The sequence below is a fragment of the Trichoplusia ni genome, chromosome 1 (assembly GCF_003590095.1).
Source record: "Trichoplusia ni isolate ovarian cell line Hi5 chromosome 1, tn1, whole genome shotgun sequence".
In the NCBI taxonomy this organism is placed as follows: Eukaryota; Metazoa; Arthropoda; class Insecta; order Lepidoptera; family Noctuidae; genus Trichoplusia; species Trichoplusia ni.
In genome coordinates, this window is record NC_039478.1 from 9,363,491 (window position 1) to 9,387,091 (window position 23,601).

General features: G+C 34.7%; 1 protein-coding gene across 1 annotated transcript; it reads right to left on the bottom strand.

Annotated features, from left to right (window-relative positions):
- Positions 1 to 846: 846 nt before the first annotated feature.
- On the bottom strand, positions 847 to 23,359 carry LOC113493729 (clavesin-1-like). Its single transcript, XM_026871728.1, has 5 exons — positions 23,180 to 23,359; positions 12,720 to 12,830; positions 6,231 to 6,422; positions 3,376 to 3,628; positions 847 to 1,973 (listed from the first exon to the last, which is right to left on the bottom strand). The coding sequence occupies exons 2-5, from the start codon at positions 12,809 to 12,811 to the stop codon at positions 1,614 to 1,616; spliced, it is 897 nt and encodes a 298-aa protein (XP_026727529.1). The 5' UTR covers positions 12,812 to 12,830; positions 23,180 to 23,359; the 3' UTR covers positions 847 to 1,613.
- Between the last annotated feature and the right edge of the window lie 242 nt (positions 23,360 to 23,601).

Sequence of the window (23,601 nt, forward strand, 5' to 3'; positions counted from 1 at the left end):
GTGATTGATAATTTTTATCGGACACTTGCAATTGAATGTATGGGTTTGACGGACTGAAGCTTAGATTTAATTATTACGCCTACCCTACCTTGCGTTAATTTATACTAAGATTAAATATATATTTTTTTTATCAGCTTCATTTAGCATAATTTGTTATCATCTGTTAAAAAACTTAAATAAAGGTTAAAATGATTTTATTACAAATGTGCCTTGTTTAGGCACTTTTACAACGTAAGACGAATACCTCGAAATTAGTTTAAAAAAAATCATTACTTATCTTTTTTTATCATCCTCCGACCACGAGGGATTAACAAATGAGACAAAAACTATAGTAAAATATATTTATTTGACTACTTACAATAACATACCTATGAAACAACGATTTGGCCAAACAATAGAGTATAATATCGTTACAATTTTAAAGGTACAAAAATAACACAAAATAGAAAATGTATTATAAGGCCCCAACAGTTAAAATAACTATTAAACTTTGGAAAAATAACATAAGCGTAGTTTTTAGAAAAAAAAGCTTACAATATATGTACAAAATTTCCTAACTAGATTCTTAACACATTACCCTTCTTGTAGACACAGTCGGGTAAGGCATGGTAACCTATTAAAGACACGTTCAACGCGTAAGAATAAAAAAATATATTTTTTACACACAATCACACAAACCCTGAAACCACACCGATATGTTTTTATAATTATTTCGTATATTTTGCAAATATAAGTCAAAAATTCTTATTAATATTGAGCAATGGAATAAAAATAATATTCATTTATATAAATGTCAATCAAAATAATAATAAAACAAGTGCTTATTACTAAAATGTTTTTATCGTTGTTTTATAAATAGACAGGGTTCCAAAACCTGTATTAAAAACGTTTAAAAATAGATTTTTAACAATCATACTTTTAAAGGGTTTTGAAAACCGCAAGGAAAGCCTTTTTAATGAGGTAAAGTGGAGCATAGCCTTAAGAGTATTACGTACAGTCGACAGCACATTAGAGGATCATTTTTAACATTATTCACCTTCATACCAAAGTATTAAGTCTTGTTTTCGTCATCACTCTAACGTGCGGTAGACTGTACAAGTCAAGTGAAAAAGTCTTATACCAAAAAGGCCTAAATCAGGCTAAAAATATACGTATTTTTTATTTATTAAGAATAAATCAACATTTTATCGTCATAAAGATCATACGTCAACATATCGTTAACATAGCCATTGAGTGTATACAATCCAGAAAATACAATGAAATTAATTTTTAACCCATCATACTTCCGATGCAAGAGAGAGATGGCGCTACCTGACTTTATAGCATCATCCCTTTCACTAAAACAAGTTTTAAGACAAACAGGTAATAATACCGTAGCTCCAAAATAGCCCGAAAACACAAACTAAAGTTCTAGGGCCCTAGCACCACTTCTTTAAGTAATATTTCTACAATTGTGGAAACGAGACAGAGCTAGCTCTACACGAAGTAGAGCGACATCTCTCTTCCACGTCTTGATCTTTAAAGAGTGGTATAAGGGCCTCCAATAAATGAAGTTGATAATAAGAAATTTCTAGAAGCTGCTACATTCAGGTCCCTAGCGCGACGTAACCACATCAGTCAATATCCAAACTCTTGAAGCTACTCGTGAAGCTAGCAAACATACCTTTACTCGGCTTCTTAATCCGTTTCTTCTCATCAGCTTTGAAAATCTCCGTTTCAGTCAACCATTCTTTGTAATTTTCTTCCATATTTTTCCTCTGCTCTTCATGGAGTAATTTCACTGGGGGGAGGGGTCCTCCGAAATCTTCTGGAAGGAGGTCCTTGTCGACGACGGACTCCGGACCCTCGGAGGAGAAGTTCAGGAGGTTGAGGAGGTTGGAGTGGATGAGGGGCTTGACCAGGCACATGACCTGGTTTATGAAGGAGACGGTGTGGACAACGTGGATCTTCTTCAGCCGGCAAGGGTGAGCGTTCTGTACGAAGAGTTTCTATAAGAATTAGTTTTAAGGATGAACTTATACTAGATATGGAAGATGATTCAGGAATAAAGGAATGAATCAGGGAGCCTACCATGAGGAAGACTGTTGAAATTGTAGGAGGAAGATGGCAATACTCTATGTATTGCGATGTCTGTTTTAAACTTTACCCATATTATATTTTTAACTTTTATCTCTACTAAGTCATAAGATAAGAGCAATAAATCATCGTTTCATTTCCACAATGCAAAAGTACTTGATTTAATGTGCATTCAAACTTCACCAGAGCACATAAAATTAAACAAATTAAGTATGTAATTGTGTTGGCCTTGCGGTTTTTCGTGTGGGAAAACCAGGATTTCAAATAATGGAATCTTAAATCGTCAAACCGCAGTGATCTACCTTGGTGATCAATGCTCAATGCTTATCCTATACAGGATGAGGCCTGTGCCCAGGAGTGAAACGTACACGGGCTGATATCTATACTAATATATAAAGCTGAAGAGTTTGTTTGTTTGTTTGAACGCGCTAATCTCAGGAACTACTGGTCCAAATTGAAAAATTCTTTTTGTGTTGAATAGACCATTCATCGAGGAAGGCTTTAGACTATAAACCATCACGCTGCGACTAATAGGAGCGAAGATACAATGGAAAATGTGAAAAAAACAGGGCAGATATAAAACTTATATCTTCTACTGATGGGGACGAAGTCGCGGGCAACAGCTAGTAGTATTAGTTTTAGTTAAACAACAGCTAGTAAGCAAGAAATCATCGTATCACTTCCACAATGTCTTCATAATGTAGTTGGAGTTACATTTAGACATTACCAGTGCACATAAAATTTAATTAAAAATGTAAATAATTATGTTTCCAAGTGAAATTCTAATTACGTCATTAGTCATTTATTTCTAACTATTTTTCATTGTAAGTGAACTCGACTAACAGCTCAAGGTCAACACGTATAATAGTGAGACCAATATACAAATAAATTCATTGTATATTCTAATAAAATCGTTATTTTGAAGACAAAGGCTATTACCAAGTTCCCTTGATACATGTTAATAAATAACTGGTACTTACTTTGCCTTTTTATGTTAAAACAAATTGTAATGATTTTTTGCAAACCCATTTAAGGATAATAGGCACGTTACATAGATTTTAAAGGCACTGGGAATCTAGTCAACTGCTCCTACAAATTTACCTAACCCCTACTAACTTATATGTTCACAAAACTAATGTGATTTCTAACTGCACCAGAACTTTAACTTCAAACAATACAACAATTATTACATAGAACACCAGCAATTTGTTCCAACAATCATTGCTCAAAAAACACCAAACTTAACAAATAAAGGAAGAAATGAAGATGAAAGTGATGAATACTGATTAGAAAACCAACCTGGATGTAATGCATGAAGGCTCTCAGCGCTGGCAGGGTGACCCTGGTCAGGTGCCCGAGGCTGCAGCCCTTCATATCGAAGATGACGATGTAACCTTCGGACAGACGGTCCTCAGACAACTTGACGTCATTGAACATGCAGAAGACTCGGACAGCATCCGCGAAGTTCAGCTTGCTGTAGTCGAAGTCGGAGAGCCGGTAGAGCAGGACGTGATAGCCCTCACTCGTCTTGTTGGGAAGACCTACCATGTGCCTGGAATTTAATGATAAGGTCTTAGACGGGGATTCAAGTACTTGTAACTGGTTCATTAGTTTTTGTAACCCGCTGGTAGAGTTCGATATAATTAAGTGACAAACTAAAAGGAGTTTTTATTTTCTGATCAAACCCTCTACTTTATTCAGGTAAAACTTGATCTTTGCGACACAGGCCCATTCAAGGTTGCTTCAAAATACAAAATTGTTTACTAAATCATTATCGATGTTCGATTCAAATAGCATTCACAGTTCACACGTTTTCAAATATACAGTCCGTACGTTATACTGTCTTTACATTATACATGGTTTTACGTTGAATAAATAAATTTCATTTAATCTTTATCAGACTTCTTTACCTCCGTGGTCGAGTGGCGTACGCACCGGTTTCAAGGTGTCGCTAGCTCTGAGGTCCCGGGTTCGATCCCCGGTCGGGTCAATGTAAAAATCACATTTCTACATTGTCTCGGGTCTGGGTGTTTGTGGTACCTTCGTTGTATCTGAATTCCATAACACAAGTGCTTTGGCAACTTACTTTGGGTTCAGAACAATGTATGTGATGTTGTCCGCATTTATTTATTTATTTATTTATTTACGTCAAAAATGATAGAGACCAATTAGTATCTCTATCTATTTACAAAAACTGTTTTAAAATTCTAACAAAAACAGTATCCTCAAAATTCCTAACGATTCAATCACAGAAACAGCTGGTGAGCTTGCATTTCATACAAAGAAAACCTCACATCTTCACTTGCGGCCGTGTAAAGAGGCTCGTACAAGTCTAGCACTAGTCTATGCATATTAAGCCGCGGGCTCCGCTCTAGAATTGTGTACCGACACTCTGCCCCAGTTGGAAAACAAGATGGCACTTTACGAGGTTTTTCGCAGTTGCGGGTATGACGAAAAATTTGTGGCTTGTCGAATGTTTTGTAAAAAACTTTCAACGATTTGAAAATCATAGTGCGTTTTGTTATTCGACTGCGTCTAGATTTGAAAGAAATAAGTCACAATTTAGCAATGCGTTTAAAAAAAATGACTGTAAAATGTAGAGACTTTTTTTAACATTCAAAATTACTTTACCTCTGTTATCTTTCAACTTAAATTAACGACAAAATCAAAGGCGTTTTTATATCTGTCTTATATTAAAAATTACAATATTCAGTATCTCTGTAGGACGGACTACTTTATCATTCAATTGCTCAAATCTTTACCCATCTACCATCATTTCATTGTACGGCGTTCCCCCTTACAAAGGCAGCGAGTAGACTCTAGGTACACGGTACAGATGTGAGCCAAAGATACGCAAACAAGATATGTCCTCAATAGAACCGGTGAACATGCTGAATGCATGACACTTAATGTAGCTTGTATTGAAGGCGGTTGTCATCGTGAATAGGGGGAGGTTTAACCAAATACTATCACGTAAAGCACTGAAATGTGTTTTGAAATACGCAGAGACAGTATTATTTGCATGGCCACATGGTCCACAATACGGCAAGGTGCAGTGAGGAATGGGTGACACCGAAACCAGATTATTTGTAGTTTTTTTAACGTTCAAAAAGTGTTTCTTTATATTTATGAAAATACTGAATGAACTTGAATTTGTGGATTTGCTTGATTGTTATAGGATTTTTACTCGAAGTGATAGCCAAGATAAACGATACGTTAACGATTTCTAGTGAGCCATAATCACTAAGTATCAATAAGTGATTTATGCGCTGTTTTAGTTATTTGAAAGTACTAAAAAAATACAACTTATTACAAAAATATAATCAAAATTACTATTAGTACTTTAATTGTCTTAAAACACAATCTCACGTTAATAAATTGTAATGATGAAAAATATCCCACATCAACTACAAGAAGCAACAACTAAGTAATTTATTTCGATTACAAAATACTTACAGATAATGCCGTGCAACGTTAACCTGCATTGTATGGTAATATGATAATTGTGACAATTGCGTGGCCTTACCATATGACCCAAAGTCTTTGTCATTCACTCAGTGACTAGGTGTAATCACTTGACATTGAAACTTCTTCGATCAAGTGCAAATTGTGGTCGATTATATTGGTAATAAATTGGTCATCAGGAAGTTTAATTATAATATTTATTTCGAATTATTGTTGCGGTATGGAAGTTAATAGCATATGTTGTTGTTTAAAAAGAGTATTTTGAATGCGATAAAAGCATAGTGGTAAACTTTTGGCGACTGTACACGACGTGTCTCGGGTTTAATCCCCACGTAGAGCAAGCATTTATTTGAGAGTTCTGAGTCTGGATGTTTTTGTGCAAGTGTCTTAGATGTTCGTGAAAACCCCAGCGGCATAAGGACTGAAATCGTTCTTTACAAAGAATTTTGCTGATCCAAAATTTTAATCGGAATCCGTTTGATTCACGCTTCTAGCGACATACAAAATTCTGGTTCTGAACAGTAAAATTAGTCTAAGAAAAAAGATGGTCTCGCGAGGCAAAAACTGTATAAAAATCTGTCTAGTAGTTTATGAGTTTAGATGTATGTGGTACCGGAACTTTGATTGGTTACTATAGGACGATTCATCTTACAACAATTTCAGCCATATATATCACAAAATATACTCACGTAATATCCATAATAGTCTTATTCTTGACAGTGAGAGGATCCCTATTGGTGAAGAGGTCGGGAGTGTTGGCTCGCAGCGTGAAGTAGCACTCGATGGTGTCCTTCGTCTCCTTCACCTTATAGTAGTTGGAGTGCAGGAACAGCACCACGTACTCGTCAGATATGTGGGGTAGGTGCGGCTGACTCTTCATCCTGGAAAGTTGAGGGGTAGGGAGTAAGTTTTGGTCATTTTGCTGTATAATATCAACTTGCAGATTTCCTACAGCTCAGCAACGGCGAGAGAAGTTTTTTTAAAAGAAATATTAGTAGTTATATTTCGTTTGTAAGTTTTTTGATTGGTTATAACGTGTGATTAATACATAGCGGTACGAAGTTATTTCGTACATTTAGTGGCTCTATAAAAATGTTTTTTGAACTGCGCTTCTGCCCTGCTGTTGTGTTGTAGCAGTAACTTTGAATAAAAGATGTTATTCATTCAAAATATGTACCTTTGGAATCTATTAAAAAACTAGCTTAAATATTTCTTTACATAATTTTAAAAGTCGTGACGAAGCTAAAAAGTACATAGATAGGTATTCTATTTAAAACCAATACTGGATTACATTAGTATATTACAATGTAGGTAAGTCAAGGAACTAACAATCATTTGACTATTGACCCGCCAACCCTTTCAAAATAATAGTATCTACGTCAAATAAATAACAAAAACAACAAATAACAATAAACTTAAACCATGAACTCAATATACAGGTAAAATATTGCCGCCATTTTGAAACCGCGCCATTATGAATACAGGCGAAGGAAACAGCATACAGCCTAGTTATTAGAAGTAGATTGCAATTTGATTGTTGTACAGTGAACTTTACAATTTACATCGCTTCGTAGATAACAAATGGTTTCTCGTAAACTCAAGGCGCGTGTTAAGAGTTTGCTCATTTTAAATTATAATAACTCAATTGTATTTTAAACGGAAAGGAACGCTTTCTTTCTTACGTTATTCGTTTGGCAGTAATTTAAAATGAGAATGTTTGTGAAGTTGCCATATTGGCTAGCAGGAGTTGTTTTCTTTAAGTATGAATGCTAAAATGTGATAGCAAAATATACCTTATAATTGACTCCCTTATGTGAAATGCACTTTCTGACTAAGGTCACAGACAGAAAACATCGTAAAGAGCTAGAATGGTGTAAAATCACTAACACACTATTACTTCCAATATTATTGCTATCACGTTTTACATCACGGTAGCTAGATGAGATATGGTGGTTTCTCCTACCTAGTTTCAATCCCAAGCTATGTTAGAGTCGGTGTTAATCTCTTCAGTTTCGACTATATACATCATATCGGCAAAAACGAGTATTTGTATTACACGTATTATAAAATTAAGTATTATAATAACTAAATTAAAATATTCATTAGTGAAAAGTTCCCGACATATCCCAGTACGCGACGTGTCGCGGGTTGGAACCCCGTGTAGGACCGTTGTGATCAACAAATGCTGAGACTGGTTGTCATGTGCTTGAATATTTGTCAAACCACACACATACAATGATTAAATACCTTAGTGAAGCCGTCTTTTAGTCGTTTAAGCGCACCAAGAGTAGCGAACAGTACTCATCTTTCACCAAGTTTGCTTAGAATATGGACAAGCACAGCACGATCATACACATTCCCAATACCCATCACATCATACTGTCAGAACAGTTCAAGTCAACACAAAGCATTCGCAACAGAATCTACTCAGTTATGTTAATACAATCTGATGTATGTATTAACATCATGTAGGTTCCATAAACAAGTCTGGATTGGTTTTGGCAAGCGACGCTCCTCGTACATTACCCTGCCGCGTATATTTACCGACACGGGATGTAACACCAGATATTCTGACAGCGCCAAGATTGGGAATTATAATGGAACGTGGATCGAATAATTAGGGCATAAGGAATCTTAGACTTGCGTACGTTCGCTTAAAGAACGAAATACCTCGTCGAGCGACTTGTCTCCTGGGATCTATCACTATCTACATTTTATATTAAGAATGCTGCTAGTCAGGAAAAAAAAATGTTTCACTTCCACAAATGCATTTTTTTTGTGAATGAGACATTGTGACTATCAAGCTTAGCAAAAGATTTCATAGACCTAGTCTAGTAGTATAAACTATGAAGGAATGAAGAAGCTTGATAGGCCTTTGTCTCATAAAAAAATTGATAAAAGATGATCAAAACCTGAAAATTAAACGTAATATTTACCTAATACTATAGAGTACATTAATAAACTATCTAGCTACGATCGTGTAACTCAAAACAACTCATACTTATACATTTCTTCTGCTAAAAGATTTATAAAAATATGAAAGTTATTCCAAGTAGTCTCTGTATTTTGAGTATCGGGAGATGTAACATAGCAGGGGCTGGCAGTCTGTCAATTGTATCAACTTTAAACCCGTATTGATGCCAAATTTGGCTTGAAGCCTTGTTCTGGCGTCCATTTTATCAGTTTAAGCTGTCTGGAATCACTACGGTAACTTTATTACCGATTGAATGGATAAGACACTTTGGGATCGAGTAAGCAAAACAATGTTACACTAAACCCCTGCTTACAAAATGGTCTATTCTCCAAGACACGAAGATAATATACCGGAAAATTTGGCGTGATAACTTAAGTGTTATTTACAGGCAATATCAATTAATTATGGGAACTATTTTGTATTATAATTTAGAAATATTAGGGACTGTTTCATAGATAACAGTTTCTTTTTTTAATGAAAGACTAGACTGGCCTAGCAACACACAAAATGTATACGACTTATACTGAATAATGATAAATTTGCTTGTTCTTTGCCAAGTAGACCCAAAGCAAGTTATAAATTTTTTTATCTCTAGCCACAAAGGCACCAATCCATACATATTTACACTTCTAGACATTATAGCGACAAAATAAATCAACACAATTCTAAATAGTAACTATCATCATCATCATTGCTTTTTCCCAACTACGTTGGGGTCGGCTTTCAGCCTAGCCGGGTGCAGCTAGGGGTGTTAACAAGGAGCAACTGCCTATCTGACCTCCTCAACCCAGCTACCTGGGCAACACGACACCCCTTAGTCGGACTGATTATCAGTCTTTTTAGCATCTGGCTACCCGGAACGACTGTTTAAGATGTAGGAATAGCAGCCGAGACCCTCAATTTAACGTGCCTTCCGAAACACGGAACTAAATCTTAGTTGATCATAGTCTCCATCGTAACTGCGATCAACAAAATACCAAACAGATTTTCCGTTTTCTCTTCATAATGCTTCAAAGCTTTTACTTTTATTCTGAATCCAGTAAATACTCTTTATGTAACATTAATATATATTCCGTACATTCGATTAACACATATTTCGCGTACATATTGCTCGGTTGAATTGGCATCGCATTAAGAACGCGGTTGCATGTCATGTATTCCGTTCCCTTTAGCTAGCCACGCGTCGACTTACATGTATGTATGAAACATGTAATCGACTGAACTCGTTTTATTAGTTTTTGAATGTTATGTATTGCATGTTACGTGGACTGACCACGAATGAGAACGGATTGCTTTGTTTCAGCGAATGAGTATTGAATGTTCATTATAGTGAAGAAAATTTTGCTATCGACTGTTTTTACTTTCGTTATTAATAACTAAATCAGTCGTTTTAAGATTGATTCCCATTTAGATCTTTTTCTTGTTTTGTTTTACTACTTTTATATACGTTTCTTATTTTTGAAGTCAAATTTGTTGAAACTATCATACCAAGTTTCTTACATCATCTGAACCGCAGTCTACTTGAAAATAGTTAGTGCAATTCAGACACATTAGAAAAAGAAGCCGAACAGATAGTCAAAAGACGAACAGACTTAGGCATTGCATTACAAATACGCCAGACTTTAGATAAAACTTAATTAAATCGGGGATCCAATCTACTGATAACAACTGTGATTTTTTTACTGAAAACTGTCAAGGGTTTGGAAATTGATCAATTATTTGTATCGATCAAAGTTTTGAACTATTTAGAGTTATTACTCAAGTTATTTTAAACCCAGGAGACCAAATCAGAGGGTTAAAAACTCCTTATATTACACCTAATATCACAATGATTGGAGAAGGGTGACAGCGCAATCCATTTCGTAGATTCGGCATCCTTCATACACCGTTACACCCACAAAAGTATCCTTTAAAACATGATGATAGACATTAAAAACTGACTGCCAACTATACTTGTTCAACAATTTAATTCTTTTCAATTCGATATCCTGAAGTCACAAAGCGAACTCGGTTACCCGGTGCCCGATGTAGGTTGGTCGGGATCGACCTACATTCCCCTCACAAAGGACTTATCTGGCCATTACCATATTATTGAGAGCTTTCGCGATCCCGGACGCAACGCTATTCACAAACCTATTTATAAATAAAATGTACTTTTCAGCGGTGGCTTTGTGATATTGCATTTTTGTGACGCGGTCAGTCAACGTTGAAGTTACTATGGTTTATTTGATTTGGTGTAAGTAAAATTGTCCCTAATACAATCTCGGTTGTGCTGGAAGAGATTTCTTGTGGAGTATGTAGTAAATTTGAACTTTTTATATGTTTAGTTGTGTTTTTATCCACTATTGTAAAGAACGGAAGCCCATTAATGAGGCACCATCAATCTGTTACTAGGCTTTACCTCAAGAACCGTGACTAGAACTAGACATTTGACATCACAGATGATTGATTTATATTGCCGGTATAAAGATAAACACAAAAAATAATGATCTAGGCTAAGCAGCGGTTGTTAAGGTAATTTAATATTTCGTTTGAAAATTTGAGCTATTTATACGGAACCCTTAGTGTCATGAGTCTGACTCTCACTTTAAGGCTTTTTACTATTTTGTGTTTACATAAATTCAAATCAATTAAGCATCGTACTAGTCTTTCTCTACATTCGTCACGGCCAATAACCTTGTTAGTTATACACAATTAAAAGCTATTACTGAGATTTATTTAATAATACTTCTCTAATATATTTAATTTATACAATTAAAATAACTACTTGAAATAGTTATAAGTAACTTTATACTGGAGACAAAATTATTTAAAGTTGAACTGATAACACTTAAACATGTGAAGGAGAAAATCTTTTAATTGATCATCACTAACAATTTGCTAAGTCTTATAGTATATCCATCCTTTCGGTGGTGGAAGAGAGAGGTCCTTCCACAGACATAAAAAGGTAGAAAATTGATAAATCTAAAAACCCAAGTTTTAAAATGTCACTCCATTAAATTTTTATGATGATTTTTACGACTGAAAATTGCATTGTCATCGGGTTTGAAACTACGCTGAAAATTTCAGTCTGCTAGCTTATCGGGAAGTGACACAAAAATTGAGTTGCAAAAATCCAACCGGAACGACAAACAAACAAGAAAGTGAGTGTATTAAAACCGTGGGAAAATATTACGTTAAAACTTAATGGTAGACCCTCACAACCTTTACTTGTTATTTTAACATTTTCTATAACGACATATTAACGTATGACATAAGATTTGACAGAATACCTTCAACTCCGCGGTAAGTACTTAACGAAACTAGTTAGAATGACGCGTCTTACATAAGTTTACGGTTAAGTTATGACACACATATTAATAGAACAAGTGGCCCTTAAACCAGTACCTATTAAATGTTATGTCGTGTGTAAAGATAATTAATTCAAATTGAGTTTTTAATATTTAACTAATGTTGAAGATTTACTTTATTTCAACAGGCCGGGTCGTATTTTAACTCGATGTCTTGTGCATGTGACTTGAATGTTTGTGAAATCAGCCGGGATTTAAGAGAAATTCTATATTGCAGTGCTCGTTTATTCCTTAATCTAAATAAATAATTAAATTCTATGATATCATGGCAAATTCATGATAAGCGGAAAATGACATGATTTTGGATATATATACTGAGAAGAAACGTCGAAACGAACTAAGTAACTGACAAACAAGACAATGGACTGGTTTCATTCTGAGTGAGCAAATCCAGTGGCTTTCCTTGAATTTCTTTTGTAAATATATTGATAAAGATATCTACACTATTATATAAATGTAGGTAGGTAGGTAGGAGGAGCTCGTGGCTAAGCTATAACCGCATAAGTGAATCGATCACAGTTTAAGCTATGCTTGACGCGGTTGGTCCGTAGATGGATGACCATCTTTGTCATGACGAGTTCCTCCGTGTTTCGGAAGGCACGTTAAATTGTGGGTCCCAGCTGTTATTCCTACATCTTTGACAGTCGTTACAGGTAGTCAGAAGCTTGAAAAAGTCTGACAACCAGTCTAACCAAGGGGTATCGCGTTGCCCAGGTAATTGAGGAGGTCAGATAGGCAGTCGCTCCTTGTAAAACACTGGTACTTAGCTGACACCAGTTAGACTGGTAGCCGACCTCAACATAGGGAAAAGGCTAGGCCAATGATGATGAGATAGATAACAAGAGTTTCCTTACCATTCCCTAATCTGCTGGATCTCATCCTCGTGACCTTCGGGCAGCGGCTTCAGCCCGCGCAGGAACGGGTGCAGGAACTTGGTCGCTGACATCCTCGCGGCCGCTGTCGATCTGTAACAATACATACGTATCATAAGTATTGTGTCATGGACTAAATTATTGGGATTGTGGAACGAAATAGTAAGCCTTCCCGACAGTTAACTGAGCGATGTGCGACTTGTACCTTCTAGTTTTGAAGAATTTCTCGGTTTATTATAATAATTTTCATGAATCATTAAAAAGGTCAAACATTAAAAGGTTTTTCTTTTTAAATAATTTTCGAAATAATATTTATACGGTATTCTTTAGAAACGGTTTACTTCCACGTACTTATCGGGATTGCCCGACTAGGGCCAACCGGAGTTCTAAACTAGACGCTAAATTTAATAAATAATCGGCAAAAAATATGATTAGGTTTATCAGAGACCACGAAATAAATATCCATAATTGACAACGTTATTTGCAACTTTGAAACGTCAGCAAACTCCACTAAACCGTCGACATCGACGAAAGAAGAACGGAATATATAAAACCACAATCGTTTGAAACTTCATAAAATCTCATGATGGTAAAAAAACACCTATTATCCTGCAAGGCGGTTATACAATGAACAAGATTCTTCGTCAGTAGTGAAGCACAATCTAAAATAACTACTGTACAAAGTATAAGAAACAGGAAAAATCCCTAGTTTTCAGTTCAATAAGTTTTTCTACGCCGTCAATCATATGATGCTTACAAGAAAGATTAAAGTTCATTCAGGTCATGCGAGGCGTCAAATTACCGTATAGCAAACCATTACAATATGCCAATTACTTCATAATGAGTATATTAATTGCCGTTAAATCCAATCGGCATGCAATAAATAAGCTGAATGTGTAATAAATCAATTTAAATAGCGGGTGTTGTAATTATATTATCCTGTTTAGGGATTATTTCGTGCATATATTAATTATTTTTATTTGTTGTATTTATTTGAACAGAGTATATCTTTCGCACGATATTTTAACAAGTTCAATCTATCGAAATTACATATATCAACATTTTTTTTTAAATCTCTAATCAAGTTTATAGTTACAAATTTCATGAATTGAAGTCTGACGGAAGTATGATATTAATACACTTATGATGTTTTAATTTTTTATTTCGATTTCTTAGAGTCAAACTGTCTTTATTTTATTTCAAATTCAATAAAAGTATTGCATTCCAATGCATGTTTTTAGTGGCATTTTTTTTTAATGAGCAGATACCTTTGTCCAGCAGTTTATACTATGACTAATGACCAATTCCCCAAAATTGTTGTCTTAAACCATAAAACTCCAAGTGTCCTCCAGAAATTCGATTTTATATTCATTAAATCAGTTACACGCGCTCTCCTACGTAGGATTTGATACCGAGGCACATGGTAAATACATTGGTAATTGCCATCGTGACCTATTACACCACTCGACAATCCGTGCAGTTAATTGTATGTCTGCAGGTATTTATTTAAAATTTGCTGTTGCCCACCAAGCAAATGATCCTACGGGAACATAAAATCTGTATAAATATGCTATCTATGTGCTAATCCATGTTATAAACTATATGTGTACTAAGTTTTGTCTAAATCCGTTCAGTGGTTTTTGTGTGTGAGGAACTAATATCTATACAAACAGACTTTCGCGTTTATAATATTAGTAGGATCTTCTTTTTTTTCGTTTGTTTGATGTGTGCCTCTTAGGTGGCTAAACACACCCTTGAAAAATATGAAATACAGGCTTCATGTTACACAAATCTTTAGCAGAATTAAATATAATCTGTCAGGATCCTTTGCATGTTAATTAAATCTTACATAATAAGCACTTATGTGATTGAAACGGACAATTACAAGTGATTATATCAAAGAAATCCGACCTTCGTATATAATATAAGAAAACATGTTATTAGCCACGATTTTAACTCATTCTTTTTGTATTTAGGAAAAACATTTTGCTGTTAATATAAAGACAAAAAGTACAAACCCGGATTGACCGAAAAAAAATGTTTTACACAATTTTATGACGTACATTTGAAATGAGAACCTGACCAAAAAAAACCGTTTATAAACTTTTGAGAGCTTTTTTTCTCAAAATTTGATAGGTACATAGAATTATTCGGTCGATAAGGCTGGCAATTGATAAAAAACAATTTTTTACTTTAATACAAACGTTAACTGCAAGCCTTTACAATAAATAGCAATATTTTTAGAAAAAATGAGTTTATTCAAAAAAAAACTTTTCTTTTTTCGTGATCTTTGGTTATATATGAGTAGAACATTGTTAACCTTTCAATACATAAGCCCATTTCATAACAGAACGACTCGTAAAACCAAATCAAGCAGCGTAGGTAAAGACAAGCTTTTCACGCATAAAATTTAGCACAGTATGTATGTTTGAACGCAATAGAAACAAGTTATTGCAAATTGCAATGAGTGGTCAGGTCGAGTTACTTGCTAAATAGTGCTGAAAGCAATGTAACAACTATCACGGAATTCAATAATTACATACATAATTGAGTGAAATTTGGCTGTATGCAATCCTGCCTTTGCTAGCATCAAACAAAGAGAATTAAACGTATAAAATAATGAGACAGAGTCGAGACAGAGAGAGTTATTACAGAGTGCTTCACTTGATTTTGAATTTGGAACCTTTTGTAGATTAAATAATGGCTGATTCACGATTTTTTAATTGTTTCCGTAATCATAATCATAATCATAATTCTTTATTTGTGAAACATAGGTTTTACATAGGTCTTATAATATAAATTGTTAGTACCACTATGTTCTACCTTTTACAAGGTGTACAAATTATAAATGGTAAATACATGCATAAATTAACAAACAGACGAATTTATCAAATATACATATGTTGTCTCGATGTCATGTCAATAATATAATAGAAAAAGTATTACTAGTTATTTTTTACATTACATATTTTATCTTAATTATTTTCTAACATTTGCATAGTCACCTTATGATATCAATGTCATTTAAATATTCCTCTACTGAATAGTATGTCTTTTCAATTAAGAATGACTGTAATTTTGCTTTGAATGATTTAGTATTTTCAATTGATCGAACACATTTTGGGAGTTTATTATAGATTTTTATTGCCATTGTGAAGATACTCTTGTGTAATAGGGCTGTTTTCGCTGGAGCCAAGTGCAGTGTACCGGCTCTACGATCGCTACTTACTTCTGAAAATTTGGTCCAGTTGCGCTTTACAAACATTGCGGTTTCAAATATGTACATAGACGGCATTGTTAACAATTTCAGATTTTTAAAATGAGGTTTGCAAGTATCAATCATACGTAGGTGACATATGGCTCTAATGCAACGTTTTTGAGCTTTAAAAACAGATTCTTTACCAGTTGCATTCCCCCAAAATATTATGCCATATCTCAGTGTTGAAGCGACTAACCCATGATATGCTGTGAGAACTGTAGCTTGATTTGTATTTTTACTTAACATATATAGCGCATACGCATACTGATTTAGTTTACTGCAAACTTTGTCAATCTGTGTACTCCATTTTAAAGTGTTTTCTATATATATTCCGAGAAATTTGGTTACATTAGACTCATTAATTTTTTTGGAATTGTATTCGATATTAAGATTTTTTCTTTTGTTTACTGTTTGACCGAAGTTCATAAATGTAGTTTTGTTTAGGTTTATTTTTAAGTTTTGTTGTTCTAGCCAAGTTACAAGAGATGTCAGGTTAAGGTTTATTTCTGAAATGAAAGTAGAAATGAAATAATTAATATTATATTTAAAAATATTAATTAAGTAATCCGGATCACTATTTACATTACCTTCGTAATAATTATTATTTATTTTACATCGGCGACTTTATCGGGATAGCCCGACTAGTTTCGAACTAACGGGGGTCCATAAACATGTCCTGACGCGGCGGGGTGCAAGTCGAACACAAGTTGAGTTCGACTCGAATAAAAGAAAATACGTTTTACTGGAAATGCTATAACAAAATTTGAATGAAGAACCGTTTTCAAAATGGTTATTCTGCTGCGTTTTCAGATAAATCAATAAAGTACAGTTAATGTATGTTAATTTATTAATAATGCTAAATATATGGTAACGATCTGAATTAAAAGATCTCGTTTAAAAGCCTGTTCCGATTTGTATTTATTATCATGAATAAATTAATCTTCTTACTTCATCGCGTTAATTTCAATTTATGTGATGGAAGTTTTGTATGCACGTTACTTTATTTTTGTAGATCTTCAACAAAAATCTACAATTTTATTTTAAGTTTATGTTATATTAGAAGTATTTCTTTATGCAAACCACAAGTTGTCTTCTTTTGCGTTATGCATAAAAACCAAGGTAACACTGAAAAACAACCATTGACATGAAATTTATAAAACCGCTTTGCACCAACAAGAACAATACACAATCTCTTTGCCCCCATTTAAAAAAGGAACTCAAAATGTTGCCAGCAAAAAACTGTTGGGTAGTGTGGTAGTATTTCATTATGTTATTACAAATATAATATGAGGTTGAATCATTATTTGCTGAATCGCGTAATGTTTAAAATTCACTTTCTAAGTTAGAAAGTGCAATGGAAAGCCGGTACTGAGTTGAAGCGGCTTCTCCTAAGGTATTTAGTATAACGCAAGCGAATTACCACCTATACTGAGATGGTATATCACAAAATTATTGTAATAATGTTTGTTTAAGCAAAGTTTTAAAAGCTTTTGACAAGCAGAATTTTTTAGAATCGCCTTTCAATTTATTCCGATTCAATGTTTATGAAATTATTTGTAAATTTATAGGGTTTTTTGAGGTATTCTAAAAAGGTGCATCGGTTAACTCCCTATATTTATTAATCGGGATCGTGACTACGCCGCGTCAGCTCATTATATAGGACCCCGGTTGGATTGGATCCGAAATTAGTCGGGCAATCCCGATAAATACGCGTAAGTAATCCGTTGCATGTTTCAAGTCAAAATCGTCCTTACGAAAGTCTTCATAAAATATAGTGAACTTTCTGAGATATACCCTCAGAAAGTCACAATACGACAAATAGGTACACATAAGTTTCATTAAAAACATTAAGCAATTTAATCCCATCATGCAACGCCAGTTAACAATTCTTAAGTAACAGGCAAAAGTGTCCTTGACATTGAAGAATTAATTATTATTTCCATAGCATCACAATCATATCGTCTTAGTTTGCAAAAATACGATCAGATAAATACTGGTTAAGTACTGAAGTACGTGTGTATGTCAATTAATGTATTAGCTGTTTCGTGATGATCGAAACCATGTCAAGGGCTGGACGAGTTAAACATGTCATGGATAATTATTATTTTTTATTTAACGACTCCCGCACTAAGGTATTTAATCCTTGTGTCGCGGGGGGTTTTACAAACATACAAATCACATGCACAATGACACCCAGACTCAGATCAAGCATTTGTGGATCACACAAACACTTGTCTTACGCGGGGATCCAACCCGCGACACGACACGCACTGGTTTTGGCGTGGTGACCTCAACCACTCGGCTATCCGTGCAGTCACATATTATTCATACACGAGCTTTGTTTTTCCCACTGTTACGCAAAGAAGTCCCGTGAAAATTTCTACGGTAGCGTGCCAGCCTCATCCAGACTCGACCCGAGACCTTCACTACATCGTCGACCTATCTTGCTCCCGAACGACCGACGCTTCTTTTGCCTTGCATTGGCCATCATTCAATGGTAGATGATGATTATTATTATTTATTTTAATCTCGCATATTAATGTGGAAAGAAAGGTACATTGCTTTTTAATTAAAGTTAAAGTTAATTTAGTAAAGAGTTTAAGACAGTTAGACGTACTACACGCTGTAAAATCAGTACATTTGAAGTTCTAGAAGTGGCATACCGCTCTATGTCCTGTGTTTTCGAGGTGGTAATACAATGGTCCGTATAACCGTATGACACGCTTTAATACGGTCAAAAAATAAGTTCAAATAATCTATCTACTCATGATAATGAGGTCAGAAACACATCATCCGTAGAAACACAACAGCAGATATCAACTAGCTATCACGTTCATAAGATACAGCCTGGTATCAGACGATCAGTCTCAGTAATAGAATTCCGTTTTACCTTTGAATACGGCATCCTAAATATAACCTTTTTCACATAAAATACAATGGCTGAACGTAAACAACATTGTTTTATTCTTTACGAGAGAATCGTTTTAACGTAACCTCTATTCATTCAACTCTACAACATTCAAGAAACTATGAGAAAAAACTGTGATTAAACTATGACATAAGAAGGTCGTTAAATACAACTAAAGCACGTGGTTGACGAAACCGGTTGAACATCGGTATTCCGGTTATAAATGTTTTAAATATGGTACATTATAAAAACCGGTCAATTGCTAGTCGAATTCGCGACACAGGGTTCTGTACAAATAGGCTAAAGATAAACCAATCTGTTGCATGGATAATGTTTGTGCTGTCCAATTTTTTTATCACCTACCCACAAAATAGTTAAACGGTTGCTTAAATTTATATCTTTATTTTTAGTATTTAATGTTATAGCGACAACAGAAATGTATCATCTGTGAAAATTTCAACTTTCTATCTATCAGAGGTACAGCCTGGTATATGGACAGCAAAGCCTCAATATAAGGTTTTTGCACAAAGGGCAAAAACCTTTTATTGAGGCTTTACGGAACTCTAAAAATAAATCGATCGACCCAACAGGTTATTATACCAAGATTGAATCGTGAACATTAAATGATTTAAAACGAAAGCTTTTTATCGTTATTAAATTTAATAGAAGAGACTTGTATAAACATATACTTTTTTTCTATAAACATATATGGCTATAAAACTCTCAACAAATGTACCTAACTTAAAACTATTGCAAAATAAATTCCTTTAACTTCTCCGAGCCGTACGTCATAAAAATGCTGTGACAGTTACAAAAACGGTTGTATTACATTTATTTAAAAAAAGTTTAATACAAACCCGCTGCAATTTTATGAACACAAAAAAAAACAATAAATTACAAGGCCACCAAAACAGGTCTTATTTGAAAGCCTCAAACTATTTCGAGCTTCAAACCTGATATGAGAACCGTTAAGTTGTGAACGAAAGAATTCCAAATTGCTAGCTTACGTCAGATGTTTTAGGCCTTGACAGTGGCTCGCTGAAGGCTAGGCCTAGGCACAGGTAATGTATTCGTTAGAGCTACGTTTTGAGTCTACAATACGTAAGTCAGTGACCTGATGCAACTAGTAGGCCTGCTAGGGTTGCCAAAGGAGGTCGCTTATTTGGAGATCCAATATTTGGTTGCGATTTTAGTGAGTTTTTGGTAGAAGGTATTAGTTTAATTGAACTCCTGTAAAGCTATTGGGAAGACAAAGAATGAATGCTTTGGCAACTAAGCGCAAAATCAAACTTTAGAACAATGTTTTGTCTTATCGTAGATTATCATATTATTAAATTAAATGGGACTCTTATTGTAGGGCCAGAAGTAGACAAATCCCTATTCATCCGTTTTCTTATATGTCTACTTAACTCTACATTCCACTTGAAAACAATAAAAATAAACTTTAGTATTCTCACTAAGATTAATGTGTAAATACGACAAAACGAGTTTGTCAACATAGTCCAACAAAAATTCGAATTCTGAACTCCGACAATCTGCATTACTGGCTGGACACTTATAAAGTCTCACCATAGACAACGTTAAGAAAAAAGAATATCTGCATACCTACTATATATTTCAAAAAAAAATAGTCGGCCTAATAACCTAGGCTCTCACTCTATGGGAAAAAACTGACAACTCTCAGATGATAATAACAAACGATCAGACGTAGCCGTACATAACGATGTCACGTATTACCGGATAGCTGTAAATAAATGCTGACTGTGTTAATGGCGGAGCTTCTACATTGTTTATGATTGTCTCTGATTACATTTAGTATACAACATGTATTAGAAAGATCGGAATGATGACGACAAAGTAAGATATATTTTATGACGTAAAACGATAAGGAAATAATTATTGTAGTATTCGTGTGTGTTTTTAAGGATATAATAATGTTATTGTAAATAAGATAATTAGAAGAAAGCAAGAAAACATATCTATCTATAAAATCTACATCTACGTCACTCTTACTTCATTTGTAGTTTTTATCACAACCATTCTTTACAAAAAAACAACGTACCTATTTAAAAATAAATCGCTGTATTTCTTAATCTCGTCGCATTAAACACGAAATTTCAATCAAAACTTAAAACTCTATCTAGGTAATATTTCATCACTGGAAATTGAAATAGCAAATTAATTATAACTGTTTAAAAAAACATTATTTTGATTTTATCATTGGCCTTAACAAATATCTATCCACATTAAACCTTAATAACTACAACACTCATAAACTTTCAGATACCCACAAAAAAAAAACAACAGTCGTCAACTTTCACAGTCTGACCATCAGCAATGACCTTGCAAAAAGCCATACAAACGTTAGATAATCCTCCATAGTCGAACTTTCTTTATTCAACATCTGAGCACGTTCCTGCCGACCCTGTTGAGCGCAGCTAGCGTGACGCTCGTAACGCCAGCGCAACTGTTACGAGAGCGCTAACTGTAAACACGCCACTGGACGCGATACCACTAAATCGCACTTAGACAAGCATTCGCTATCGCTTCCGTATTAACTATGCTTGTAATAGGCGTAATCTTGTGTTGTAAAGATAATTGATTTACAATTAGAATTGGAAATTATACTATGACTGGACCATTACGACTAACTACGGCGTCTATCTGAGCTTCCACAAGAACAAAAGACTTCCCTTCTACCTTCTCTGTTCAGGGTGAAATTCTAATGTCATGAACGCATGTTAAGGACTAATTCAGGAGTAGGATATGCCGGATTCGCAGTCTCATCCTTTGCCGGGCAAGCGAAACCGCGCAAGAATGTCGATGAATTCAGTTTGATCCTACCCATTTAGCTAAAATGTTCTAAACGTACAATGGAAGTTCTTCAGCTATTTCTTCAGCTCTGAACTTAAAACTTGTGTAAAATATTTAAATGATCGTTTACCCTTATGTGTCCCAAAAAGAACCAGCTTGTTTTCAATTGCTTCAATTTTTATTACAGTCTTCCAACACTCATAAGAGTATTTGTTCTCTAACAACATGCAACTAAGACCTCTTTACACCTGACGTATTAAACTCTACCGGATACTACTATTAGTTTACAAGTTTTTTTTTTAATTACTGTACCGTTTGTCGTCATGTTCCCATGGTTGCATTCACGATTGTATCACGTGGTTCTGTGGTTATATTAATTACTCAAGTTATTAGCGTGTGAGAAATCTATAAACCACAGACCTATGTCGATTTCGTGGTTAATTGTTATATTATATTTCCTTATGATTTTGTAGAGTCGTAATCGTTGATCGATTTAAGTTTAGAAACGTGTTTAATACGATTATGAAGAGGTTTTTTTTGTTATAAATTCAGTTTTTACACGCAAGAAAAATAACGTTCTTCAGCAATCGCCTTTCAGTTTTCATGTAACCCACAGCTGGGCAAGTCATTATTTTAGACATATAGATTTAGTATGATGCTAATAAACATATACAGACATATAATTGATATTTGTAGGAAACGATCCTGCACCCTTGTGCGTCAAATTGTGTGTTATCAGATAACCACTGAGCCATAAAGATCGGGATTTAACTTGTTATCATTTTAAAATAAAAGCGTTATGAAAATCAACCAAATATATAAAAAACATTTGCAAAAAAATACACTGGACCAAAAAAATCCTGAAGAAAGTAGAATAATTAAACATTACGTAATAAACAATCATGCAGTTCGGAACTAAATTAATAATTCGTACATTCATTATCCACGTAATGTTCGCGCCTAAAGTTACAAACAAATGAACATCGCAGTGAAAGTCAAATCGAAACGTTATAGTAACCGAAGCGAAGCTCAAATTGACTTCATTCACAGATAGCTTACACCCTCACAGGTGCATTCCGTACTACATTTTACGAGCAAAGAAAACTAGGCCCTATGCGCCAGGCTTAAAGGCTACAACCGCATGCATAGTTTTGGCGGGAACTAAAATGACAGATGAGAAATAGATCTAGGTACGTAAGTAATATCGGATCATGAACCCAATTATTATCGACCTCTCCATTGCCTCTCAAGTAAGCTCAATTAACCCGCAGACCTAACTGTACCACAGTGCATACAAGTACCTATATCATTTATATATGTTCACAAACTGGTGTGAAGTTGATATTTGCTGTGTCAACAAACTAAAAAATGTTGACGCCGGTTTTTTACTGCGAAACCACGTTATCGATTAACTTTAAAATAAAATAAATAGGAATTTATAGATATGAATAAGAGACTTACTTTGACAAATCCTTTTTTGGTAATAATAACAAAACACGAACGGCCGCAACAAACAATTTCGTTCACTATGTAATCGCGGCCACGGCGCGGTGCACGTGTATTCACACTGACACACAAACAGCGACTGGCCACCAACAACACACCTCCAACCTCGTTAAACTAGTGCCGGAATAAAAAGTTAACTTTCTAAATTCGAATTTGCGAATCCATCGCGCGGACAGGTGGCCAGTGCTGCACCGAATCGGGTTACTATCTTGAGGAGTAACTAGAGCTATTCATAGACTGTGGAATCTATTGTACAGCCTGCAAAAAAAATGATAAGAAAATATTTTGATGTTAATGAAATACGTAATATTACACGTCATAAACTAAAGCAGCTAGAAAATTTTGAATACAATATAAATAGGAAAGTAATTATAATT